The sequence below is a fragment of the Girardinichthys multiradiatus genome, chromosome 1, assembly GCF_021462225.1.
Source record: "Girardinichthys multiradiatus isolate DD_20200921_A chromosome 1, DD_fGirMul_XY1, whole genome shotgun sequence".
NCBI lineage: Eukaryota > Metazoa > Chordata > Actinopteri > Cyprinodontiformes > Goodeidae > Girardinichthys > Girardinichthys multiradiatus.
In genome coordinates, this window is record NC_061794.1 from 18,759,846 (window position 1) to 18,772,678 (window position 12,833).

The 12,833-nt window shown below is 40.5% G+C and overlaps 1 protein-coding gene across 1 annotated transcript in view; it reads left to right on the forward strand.

The window, feature by feature from the left end:
- LOC124871255 (probable G-protein coupled receptor 153) overlaps window positions 1–3,032 on the forward strand; it is a 49,985-nt gene extending 46,953 nt beyond the window's left edge. The window contains exon 6 of the mRNA XM_047370424.1: window positions 990–3,032. Coding sequence (XP_047226380.1) covers window positions 990–1,835 — 846 coding nt within the window. The 3' untranslated portion in view covers window positions 1,836–3,032. The remainder of the gene's footprint in view (window positions 1–989) is intronic.
- The last annotated feature ends 9,801 nt before the right edge of the window (window positions 3,033–12,833 follow it).

Sequence of the window (12,833 nt, forward strand, 5' to 3'; positions counted from 1 at the left end):
GAGAAGTCATCAAACAGAGATGTATACAGTAGCCATCACTCTATTATACCAACTCGGTCCATCGTCTTTGTGTTTGGTTCTCATCAGTAGATCTATTTTGCTGTACAGTAGTATTAGGCTGTATTGATCCTTGTGTGTTTGCAAAAAAATTAAGTATTTTTATTGTTTCAGTTACAGGACATCTTACTGAACTTTGACTCAGTCAACTTTATTACAATGTTCCTGAAATAAAGTTTGAGATAAAGTTTGAATTTGACATGTGTCAAATTTGGATCTTTATCAAATGTAGCCTTAGCTAAACAACTGCAAGGTGATTGCAGAATAAAGCCTCTTTGGCTTTATTTGCTCTGTGTCCATGTTTTCCTCTCTGTCATACATCTTCACTCATTCTAAAGCTTGTGCTGCCCTCTGCTGTCCAGCTCTCTCACCTTTAGAGCTCAATGCTACTGTATCGTCTGCTGTTTAATTCTCTGCGTTTACTGAAAGACACCACAGGGGGGCAGACTGATATCAGTCTTGAGGCTCTTGACGTGATCCTGACAAACCCACTGTCTTTGAATAGTTGTCAGAACACAATGTGAGTATAACAAGTAGGACACTATCAACCTTTATAAAAAGATCATAGAGGTAGCTATAACTTGATGATAAAATTTTACATAAATTTAGGAAAAAAGCTTGATATTGCTACATGTAGGATTTAATTTTTAGTCAGGATACTATAAACAATGAAAGTTGTTTTTGTTTGATTTTTTCCTCCACTGACCACAGTAAACAGCCTATAAAAATGTATTTAGAGCTACCAAAAATCTATGTTGCACTAAGCTTTTACATAACACTGATAAATCCTACATGTATTCAACTTTATATTTAACAATGATGATAATGGTACTCAGCATGTTTACAATATTTTTTGGAGCTAGCTTAATGTTTTGTGTATTTTAATGTATTTATTTTTAATATGAACAATTTGTTTTGTGTCTTTCCTGTAGGTGCCCCCTACAAGAAGATACTCCCACGACGAAACAGACATGTGGACCAGCGACCAGATCCCCTCATACTTGCAGCGATGGGGCTCCACCGAGGACGTGATAGTGACTGCCCACTACAGCTTCACCTTGCCACGCCGCGAGAGGCGCAGGAGCAGCCTGGTCTCCTACCACGAGGAGAGCCACTATCATCACCATCCTCACCGCAAGCGACGGCGATCTGAGGACAGTATGCATTCCCTCAAGCACCTGCCCCGCATTGTGTGCGGGGGGGAGCGCTACGAGGATGAACTGCGGTGCTTCAGCCGCGACGAGGTGATTAACTTTATAGACGAGACTCCTGTGCCGAGCCCGAGAAAGAGCCCTCGCCGCACTTCCACCATCTCCCTCATCCCCAACGTGTATGAACAGCACGCTGTCATTCTTCCACACTTTCCACTCACAGACTTTGAACGGGAGCCTCAGGCGCTCAGGCGACCCTCGGAGCGCAAATGGAGCGGCAGCAGGGGCAGCTCGCTCGAGGGCTCACCGAAACCAGACAGGTCTCCTGGTAAGACGAGCCATGGGGCTTGTGGCTCAGGAAAAGGCTGGAGTAAAAGCCAGCGTGATGGCAGACAGCAGGATGGAGGAGGCTCCCCCGGACGCAGAGCGAGGACTGCAGGGCACTCTAGCAGTAGGCCCAGGACAGGCGGGGGTGCTGGATTCAATGCTGGAGCTGACTGGGTGAAACAGAAGCACCTCAGCAACGCAGAAAGTAAAGGCAGCACAAACAGTTTTGTAAGCACACCCTCAGCATCATCCTCGGGGTACATCACCTTTCACTCTGATTCTGTTGGCTCCACCACCTGAAAGCATAGCTCCCATGTCAATATAAATATTAGGATCTTATATCTAATTAAAAACCTTTAAGAAAAGTGACACACAGGAACATATCAATCTTTTTACTTGTGCCACTAATCACTTTTATGACCTACCAGAGATAAACATCGGCTAATCCTAGATGGCCTTAGGAGCTTTGGACCTATTTTCTGACTGGGCCTTGATTTTTTTTGTTGGCTGGTGACAATATTAGTCAGTCCAGCTATTTACCTGTCACAACACAAAATCCACACTGAGGAACACTTTTCTGCCAGCACTGACACAAAGGAACTATTTTTATTTAGTGTGATCATTCCTGAACCTTGTTTTTGTTGTTTGGTTCTTATAGGAGCATAACATATTTCCATGTGCATTGGTAAGGATGTTTTTGTTAATTGATTTTTTTGTTTTAATTTAAAATCTTGAACTTGAGTTGTGTTTTATTTGGCCTGTAATGACCGTGTGTTTTTGTTGTGTGGTTTGAACACAGGCTTTTCTGAATATAGCACATTTTCCTTCAGCTTTGCTTAATTGCAAGTATCATTTAACCTTTTCTTTTTAAATTTGCAGTCATGACATAAAACATTTTCTTAAAAATTTTTTCAAATAAAATGGAAAATGTCTTTTAATCCCACACTTTTAATTTGCCCAATAATGGTTTCTGTGAACTACTGAGAACGTGAAGACCCTCCCTTTATAAAAAAAAGGTTATTTTTAAAAATAGAATTCAGATGGTGTGTATATATCAACAATTTTCACAATTTGTGTTATTGGGGATTTGTGTTCACATAATACATTTCCTGTCAAAGGTTTGTCTTACTTGACTTTGATATATTGAGGCACAAATGTAGCTCATTACATAAGAAACAGCTCTTAAGACTAATATGCAAATTGTGTTTTATATTCCCCCTGCTGGTCCTCAATAAACGGACTTCCCACTTTGATCTTATTTGGATCCACTCTAGGTAATACTCTTAAATCGACAAAATAAAAAGCACAAATTAGGTACCCTAAAGTGGAACTAAAATTCAACAAACAAGTGACCTGCTTCAGCAGATGTTTTACATCATCTCCTAAAAGACATGTGAATATCAATGGACCTGCTCTGGAAGGTTTTGGTAATCTGATGTTTCTTTTGCTTAATTTACCTGTTTAAACTCCACAAAATAAAATTATGATTTGATCTAATAATTCTATAGCCTATAATTCTTGAGAGAGATGTGGTAGTGGCTTGCATATGTAATCATGCACCTGGAGATTTCTCACATTTAATCTCATTACAACCATAAATCTCAGCATATTTTTTCATTTTATGATAGACCAATACAATGGCCATACTTAGGAGGTGGAAGGAAAATATGTTTTTTTTATTTCTTTTGTATTTAGTGCCCCTGACTCTATACTTTGTAGAACTAGTAGTTGTACTAACTGAAGTTACAGCTGCAGGTCTGCAGAAGTATGTCTCCACCAGCATTACACCTCTATTCACATACTTTTTTGCCCATTCTTCTTTGCAAAATAGCTCAAGCTCAGTCAGAGTGGACAGAGAGCAACAGTGAACATCAATCTTCAAGTCTTGCCACATACAGGTGCTTCTCAAAATATTAGCATATTGTGATAAAGCTCATTATTTTCCATAATGTAATGATAAAAATTTAACATTCACATATTTTAGATTCATTGCACACTAACTGAAATATTTCAGGTCTTTTATTGTCTTAATACGGATGATTTTGGCATACAGCTCATGAAAACCCAAAATTCCTATCTCACAAAATTAGCATATTTCATTAAAAGGGTCTCTAAATGAGCTATGAACCTAATAATCTGAATCAACGAGTTAACTCTAAACACCTGCAAAAGATTCCTGAGGCCTTTAAAACTCCCAGCCTGGTTCATTACTCAAAACCCCAATCATGGGTAAGACTGCCGACCTGACTGCTGTCCAGAAGGCCACTATTGACACCCTCAAGCAAGAGGGTAAGACACAGAAAGACATTTCTGAACGAATAGGCTGTTCCCAGAGTGCTGTATCAAGGCACCTCAGTGGGAAGTCTGTGGGAAGGAAAAAGTGTGTCAGAAAACGTTGCACAACGAGAAGAGGTGACCGGACCCTGAGGAAGATTGTGGAGAAGGTCCGATTCCAGACCTTGGGGGACCTGCGGAAGCAGTGGACTGAGTCTGGAGTAGAAACATCGAGAGCCACCGTGCACAGGCGTGTGCAGGAAATGGGCTACAGGTGCCGCATTCCCCAGGTCAAGCCACATTTGAACCAGAAACAGCAGCAGAAGCGCCTGACCTGGGCTACAGAGATGCAGCAATGGACTGTTGCTCAGTGGTCCAAAGTACTTTTTTCGGATGAAAGCAAATTCTGCATGTCATTCAGAAATCAAGGTGCCAGAGTCTGGAGGAAGACTGGGGAGAAGGAAATGCCAAAATGCCAGAAGTCCAGTGTCAAGTACCCACAGTCAGTGGTCTGGGGTGCCGTGTCAGCTGCTGGTGTTGGTCCACTGTGTTTTATCAAGGGCAGGGTCAATGCAGCTAGCTATCAGGAGATTTTGGAGCACTTCATGCTTCCATCTGCTGAAAAGCTTTATGGAGATGAAGATTTCATTTTTCAGCACGACCTGGCACCTGCTCACAGTGCCAAAACCACTGGTAAATGGTTTACTGACCATGGTATAACTGTGCTCAATTGGCCTGCCAACTCTCCTGACCTGAACCCCATAGAGAATCTGTGGGATATTGTGAAGAGAACGTTGAGAGACTCAAGACCCAACACTCTGGATGAGCTAAAGGCCGCTATCGAAGCATCCTGGGCCTCCATAAGACCTCAGCAGTGCCACAGGCTGATTGCCTCCATGCCACGCCGCATTGAAGCAGTCATTTCTGCCAAAGGATTCCCGACCAAGTATTGAGTGCATAACTGTACATGATTATTTGAAGGTTGACGTTTTTTGTATTAAAAACACTTTTCTTTTATTGGTCGGATGAAATATGCTAATTTTGTGAGATAGGAATTTTGGGTTTTCATGAGCTGTATGCCAAAATCATCCGTTTTAAAACAATACAAAACCTGAAATATTTCAGTTAGTGTGCAATGAATCTAAAATATATGAATGTTAAATTTTCATCATTACATTATGGAAAATAATGAGCTTTATCACAATATGCTAATATTTTGAGAAGGACCTGTATTCTGTACTGGAAATAGCTCTGGATTTGGAGTGGGGTATTCTAACACATGGATATGCTTTGATCTAAACCAGGGGTGGACAACTCCAGTCTTCGAGGGCTGGTGTCCTTAAGTGTGTTCTTGTTCCAAGACACCTGAATCAAATGGCTGAATTACCACCTCAGTATGCTTTCAGGTCCTGCACAGGCCTTTTAACGAGCCATACATTTGATTCAAGTGTGTTAAAACAGAGACAGATCTAATGGTGCGTTCAGACCCACCGCGAATGACGAGACAGAAGCAAGTGATTTACATGTTAACCCTATGTAGAGGCGTGTTCAGGAGCGAAGTGATGTGAAGGACGTGATGCGAACGGCACAATTAGGGCGAATAGAGCGATGGACCCGAAGCGAATTTTTCTGGAGTTGAAAAATCTTAACTTTTCTGTCAATTCGCGCTGTAAATCAATCAGTGCAGTCCCTGCAAAAAAAGAAGGGAAAACAATACTTACAATCCGCAAACATCAGATATATAAAAAAACCCAGACCCATTCATGTACACATGGGATCAAGGAAAGTTTGCTCTTAAGGGGTTTCTGGGTGGCTTTGAAAAAACTGTTGAAATTTGGTCTTTATGTGTGCCGTCAATAAACATCTTAAGTTGTGAAGCACACATGTGGCCTTCACACACAGCTTTCTATTGAGCTGAGAAGACAGATGGACAGGCATTCTGCAGCAGGGATACAGCACCTGTAGTTGGTGTCCCAGAGGCTGATTTGTCCCAGAACACGGAGCAGCAAGTCCTCAAACAGGGTCCTGGATAGACGGAAGTAGTGCTGAAAGCGGCCGTCATTCAGACGCAGCTTCTGGATTGATGGTGGTACTGTCCAAACTGCTTCCGTCTCTAAAGAATTTTGTGAACCTAGAGACATTGATGTCGGCGTCATTGTTCAGCTTTCCATAAATAAAGCACCGTAACTCGATCCGTAAAATCCAGGTCATGTTGAGTTGAAACCGGTAAGCAGCAGATAGAAGCTCCTCCTATTTGATGACGCGGTGAAATGAGTGGAGCATTGTCACCCGTTGGCCGCACGAATTGCTGGCGAAACGTCAGGTGAGCGACGTTTGCAAAAAAATCGCTCAAATTGCAGTCAGTCTGAACACACCAACTTGCAGGACAGCGGCCCTCAAGGACTGGAGTTGCTCAGCACTGATCTAAACCATTTGTTGAAGTTCTGGATGTATGTTAAGGGTCACTGAGCATCTCCAAGTTGTACATTGTACATTACCCAGTCTAAAGTATTTTGCAGCCTCTAAGATTTTCTTATTGGACTGCCCTGCATTTAGGACCATTCATCTTGTCATCAACTCCAACAAGCTTTTCTGTCTTTGGTAAGGTAAAACATTCCCACACCATGATACTGGCACCATAATCTTTCACTGTGGAGATTGTTCAGGGTAATGTGCTGTGTTAGTTTTCTGCCAAACATGGCAAACAAAAAAAAAAAAACTCATTTAATCCCATCTGACCAGAGCACCTTCTTCTACATGTTTCCCTGTATGTTTGCTGCATCCAGAAACAACACTTCTTATGGCTTTCTTTTGCTGTTCTGCTCATCACGCTGTTTTCTTCTCCTGAAGGCAGCAGGAGGGACTGGGTTTTATTACTGAGCATCAGAGTAAAGGGGGCTGAAATGCACACCAAAGGTTTTATATTGTTATTCATAGAAATTGGAAATCAAAAAGGAAATACTTTCCACTTCACATTTATGTACTACTTTGTGTTGGTCTGTCACACCTAAATTTTATAAAAACACATTGAAGTATGTGATTGTAATTTGACAAAGTATGAAAAAGCTCAAGGTGTAGGGATATTTTGCATGACACTTTAAGGCCTACAGTTATTATTTTAAGTTGAAATTTAGGTAGAGGTTTTCTGAAGGTGAAATGCACAATAATGTCAAGACATTCTAACAAAGCAGCACCCTTACTGAAAATTGACCATGTGCAGCTTACTGCAGAAATCCCAGTTAAATCAACAAACATTTCATCTCTTCCAAAGTGATAATTTGCTGTTAATGGAATAAATGCTGACAGCAAATAGAAGATGGAGTTGGTAACTTTGAGTGCTTGTGGATAGTAACTGTGAATGTGAATGTATTTGCACTAATAAAGTGCTTTTTAAATACGCATGAAGAAGAACTGAAATGATCCCATTTTCACACCTTTATTTGTCATGAAATCCTTTTTTTCCCCATCACTTTCCAAAGTAATAAAGTAGCAAATATTGGGCATTTATGCTTAGCATAATCCAGCCTTCTTTTAACTGTTCAGTTTAAATGTCAGGTGTTTGTGCATTTCTTGACAAATTCAGGCTATTTCGTTTTGCTTAAACGTGTTTTCTTTGAAAATCTAGTCACCTGGCACAACTTCTGCTCTGGTATAGGTATATATATATTTTTATTTTGTTGTATTTGCAATATTTTTTGTGACATACTCAAAGGTTTATTACTCAAATATGAATGAAATTAAATGTTAAATTAGTTTTTTTGAGCTGATAACTTTGTTAACATGATATGACTGATTAAATTCACATGAAAATATCTATCAGTGTTCAGAATCTTTCTAGTGTTTGTTCATTGGATATAGATGGAAAATATTGGTCTAATGACTATAGTATTACATATTAGGTCTGTTTTTTTCCAAACCTAGATAAAGATTGTTTTTACAAAACCTTGGAATGCTTTCAATACTCCGAGAAACACCTAGAAAAACGTTTTTAGCTGTTTCAGTGGAAAAAGGCTAAAATAGCAAGAAACGTGACTAAAGTACTTGGATATACTTGCATATTTAAAGTGATTATTTTACACAGAGATGTGAAAATTGTAAAACCATAAGAAGGTTTACAGTTTGAATTGGGGTCTAGACTTCTTTTTCAACCATTCAAGTAATCCGCTACACTTGTGATAATTTTTCTGTTGCATGAGACCTTTCTCGCCCCATGTTAATTTGACCTAAGACTATTTGGGGTTGTCGTGGATCTACCTAACTACTCACCTACCTAACTACTCATTCAAAGACTCTTCTTTCACCCACCCCCATTCCCAGATGGGGTGGGTGGATGTTTGTCTTAAGCGTGGGTCCTCTACCAGTGCCTGGGAGGATCCTTCGCAGCATCTTTGCTGTTTCAAGGACTGTGCTCTTATGGACTGAGGTCTCTGTTTCTATAGGTATCTGTTGAAGCCTTTTCTCCAGTTTGGGAGTCACTGCCCCAAGTGCTCCAGCGGCAACGGGTGCTACTGCTGCCAGGCTTTCTCTAGCTGTTCCCTGGACCCTTGGTATTTCTCCACTTTCTTGTGTCCTATTTCCTGATGTTTCCATTATTTGCTGCTTATTAAGGATCACAATGTTCGGTTGGTTGGCCACTACATTTTTGTCGGTTTGTTTCAGGAAGTCTCACAGGATCTTAGCTCGTGGGTTATTTTCCACCACCTTGGGAGGTGATTCCCACTTTGACTTAAGGGTCTCCAGACAGTATTCCACACAGATTTTCCTCTACACTGTACTGACTATTTGGTTATAGCATTCCATCTTTCTTTTTCTGCCGGTATCTTATACCCTGTCATGAGATGCTGGATTGTTTCTTTGCACAGCCTGCACCTGGGATCTTGAGTGGTGTGATAGGTCTGGGCCTCTATTGTTCTGGTGCCCAAGGCCTGCTCATGTGCTGCCATAATCAGTGCTTCTGTGCTGTCCTTTAGACCTGCCCTCTCTAGCCATTCGTAAGATTTGGTCATATGAGTCATGAGAGAAAGAAGAAAACGAAACACTGAAATTTGAGATAGCAGCATGTCTATTATCTTTGTTTATGGTGTCTGTGCTTGCTTGTTTTTTTATTTGCTTTAAGTAATTTTTTACTGTTTTAACCAAGTTGTTTTACCATTGATTAGTTTTGTCCTGGACTTTTATATCAACCTCAGTGATTTTGGGCATATTTTTATCTATGCCTACTCCATCTACTCTGCTCCATAACCTGAGGCTAGCTCTATTCACCCACCTTGCTTCATAGCCTCAGGTCTATTCCATTCAGCCTACTCTGTCTGTCTTGCTCCAGAGCCTGAGGCCTACTCTGTTTACTCTGCTTCACTGCCTGAGGCTCACTCCATCTACCCTGCTCCACAACCTGAGGCTCAATTCACCTACCCTGTTCTGCAAACCACTGTACCCACCCAGCATTGCAGCATACATCTGTCATTCTGCTCTGCTTTTACCTGCACTGTTGTCTGTGGTCTATTTTGTCCACCCTGCGTCATCAAGCTAGCAAAAGTGCAAAGTTTGCTTTGAAAAAATAGCAAAACTACCTTTACCCACACATTTGAACTTTTTATGTATCTCTTCTTCCTCAATATCCATCCGCTTGTGCTTCCTGGATTTTCTGTCTGCAAAGTCATTAATGACATCACTGTAGGATATCTAATGGCCAACTATGTTGATGATCCTAATTACTGCCAGTCCACTCAGTCTTACTTGTGCCATAGGGAGAGTGCAAGCTTTCCGTAGAGCTATCCAAAGATTTGGGTACAACTCACAGATCTCATTTTGTGAGAGGTTAGTGAACAGTTCAAATGGGGTCATCTGTGCTTTAGGGAGTTCTGGAAGGTTATTCAACTCTGTAGCTAGTGCACACCCATCAACATCAGACTGTTCTGTAAAGGTAAGTTTGTCTCGGAGAAGTTTACATTGGTCCTTCCTTGTCTGTGAATCAAGCTTGCCGAAGTTCAAAAGCACTCCAAAAATACTTCTTACCTCCCCTAGGGACTAAAAGTGACACTTCAAAGACTGAAGGGTACAATCTATGACAGCATTAAAAATGGATACTTCCAGGCTCTTCATTGCATTTGATTCTGGCTCATCAGGCTTCTCATGAGCAAAGTGACTTTTTGTGGTTTGCTGGCTCTTTTATTTCAGCACTGCTTCAGTGTTCATTTGTTCACATGTCTCTATTGCTGAGATCTGTGGACCTTTAAAACCAGTTGCCCGGTAACTGATTATTTTTTTCTTTGCTTTTGTTGGCTGACTGAAGTAGTTTGCTGGCGGTGTTAATGTGGGAGAGATTGTCACACCAAACCACACAGCAAATCTGAAATCTGAAAGACCCAACTTTTTCAGCAAGCGACTCTCAACCTTTACTATGGGGTCAGTAGTTTTTTTCCCTGACTTCTAATAAAGCTTCTATTACCTTGTTTGCTTGGTAGCCTAATGGTTCAATACTTTTAACATGGCTTTTCCCAGGTTCCCAGGGGAACCTGAGAAGAGTTTGTCAATCTTTTCCACATTTCCAAAAATGCAAGTGGCATCCAAAAACAATTTAGTGGCATCTGAAACCACATGATTTAAGATATGGGCTCCACAATGCATGTAAAAAGCACATGGATTTGTTTGTGCCTTGCCTGTACACCTTTATTTGCCCCTTTCATGTTTGCACCATTGTCAAAAATGTGCCCCCTACAGTCTTCAAAGGTGTTGTTCAATTCTTCAAGCTTCTGAAGAATTAGAGCAGACAAGTTTTGACCAGTAGTTTCAGGAGATAAACGAAACCCCAAAAAGTGTAATTCATTTTTGTTTTTTTTTACCAAGGTTTATGGTGAACACAACGACCGACATCTGTTCTTAATGACTCACATCTGGGGTGCAATCTAGAATGATTGCAAAATATTTAGAGTCTTTTATTTCTGACACCATTGTCTCCAGTATTTTATCAATTACACAAGTTTCAGTTAATTTTGTATTGTTATATTGTTATTGTTGTATTAAGGATGTGATATGTTGCGCTCCACACTCAATGCGTCTCACATAACCTCTTGACACAGGATCAACTTTATCCATCAGTTCCACTTCTTTTTAAAAGTTCCCATTATTGACCTGCTGTAATGTGTCACCAGGTGTCCCCTTAGTGCCAGGTTTCTTTCAGCAAGTGACGGGATAATACTAATTGTCAGCACATCTCTCCAGCGATTCTTTTCTGCTTCAAGTAGGCCAATTTCAGTTTCATCAATAGTTTTACCCTTTGAAAGACGCAAAGCAAATTCTTTTCATTTCACCATGTTACAAAGATCTTCACTATTTTCATGCTGTTTCAGCCATGCCCCTGAGTTGACCCTATCGTTGCCAGTTTTAAGGACTTTTGGGAGAATAATTTGCAACAAAAGCAATAGACTGCATCTTTGATTTTTGAATAGGTCAGCTAGCTTCAATTGACTTTTTTCCTTTTGTCTAATTGTAGGTATAGTGATAATGAAAACTTCGACCAAAAACTCACGATACATGCATACATATGCACATATGAGATATTTTGATTAAATTGATTTTCCTTGAGTGTAATTCCTAAAGCTAAAAATTAAATGTATACTTTAAGGTGAGCCGTTCCCTTACCTGATGCATTCCCCATCGTTGAGCCAGAGGATGTGGACTGGCACTGGGCTGATTCTGTGGCCCCAAACTGTCAGGATCTGCCGTTTTGGGTTTTGTGTATTCAGGTCGTTCTTATATGTTCTCTGGTTAGTAGTTATGTGCATTTATGTTTATTCTCTGGCTAGGTTCTTGTATTCAGTTTCCCAGTAGTTCTGTGCCTCTTAGTTTTATTAGTTCTTTTTCTCTCATGCTTAGTGTCACTTATTTTCTCCCAGGATTAGTTATTATAATATAGTTCTCTGGTTAGTTGCTCATGTTTCAGTTCCTGTCTGGCAGTCAGTTATATTCTGTTATTCTGTATTTCTGTTTGTTTACTTAATTCTTTCCATGTCCTTGGATTTAGTTCCTTCTAAAGTTCCTATTTCATGTTAGCTTATGTTTAGGTTTCTTTTCCCTGTTCCTCCCAGTTAGTTTAGTGTTTTTTTTTTTCTTTTAGAGTTGTCTCTAGTTTAGTTTCCTCTCATGTCTCTGCGTTTCCTAGCTCCCGTTGCCATTGTAACTTATTCCCTCACTTCCCTACACCCGGTCATCACACCTGTCAGCACTCACCCTGATTACCTGCCTCTCCTTCTCATTGTCTCACTAATCACTTCCCTCTATATATAAGCTCACCAGTTTTTCTTGTTCCCCATCGCTGCGTCTTTCTTACTTTCCTTCTATCCACCCGTCTTGCTCCAGCCAGAAACCTGCTATGTTCCTGGGTTCCCGCTTGCTTAGTTCCTGTACAGCTTCGTTGTTGCAAGTCCTGTGTGTCTTTGTTTGGACCTAAACTTCTGGCCTGAGAAATCCTATACTTTCAAGTCTTCGAATAAACCATATCACTACCTATCATGTGGCTCCCAAGTATCTCCCTCTATTCTGGTCCGATTCCTCAAACACCAACCCTGACACAAATTATTTTAACAATCCTCCCAGAGACGTTTCACATAGCTTCAGTTTTTATCTATTTTTTATCAGTTGATAAAAAATAGTATTTATTGTCAGTCAGTCAGTCATTTTCTACCGCTTATTCCATAGTAGGTCGCGGGGGAGCTGGAGCCTATCTCCAGCAGTCTATGGGCGAGAGGCGGGGTACACCCTGGACAGGTCGCCAGCCCATTGCAGGGTAGTATTTATTGTATTCACATAAATTATTATGTAGGCCAAATAAATACAAACTACTATCCTGTTAACTCAATCAAAGTTAAAGCTCCATTTCACACAAATACATTAACATAAACATTTGGGCTATTTAATCAGACCACTAGATGACACTACCAAGCTAATTTTCTGGACCACATATCTCTTTGAAAAATATAACATTTTTAAGACATGCAAATGTATCTTTATCTAGGCTTTTTCTCT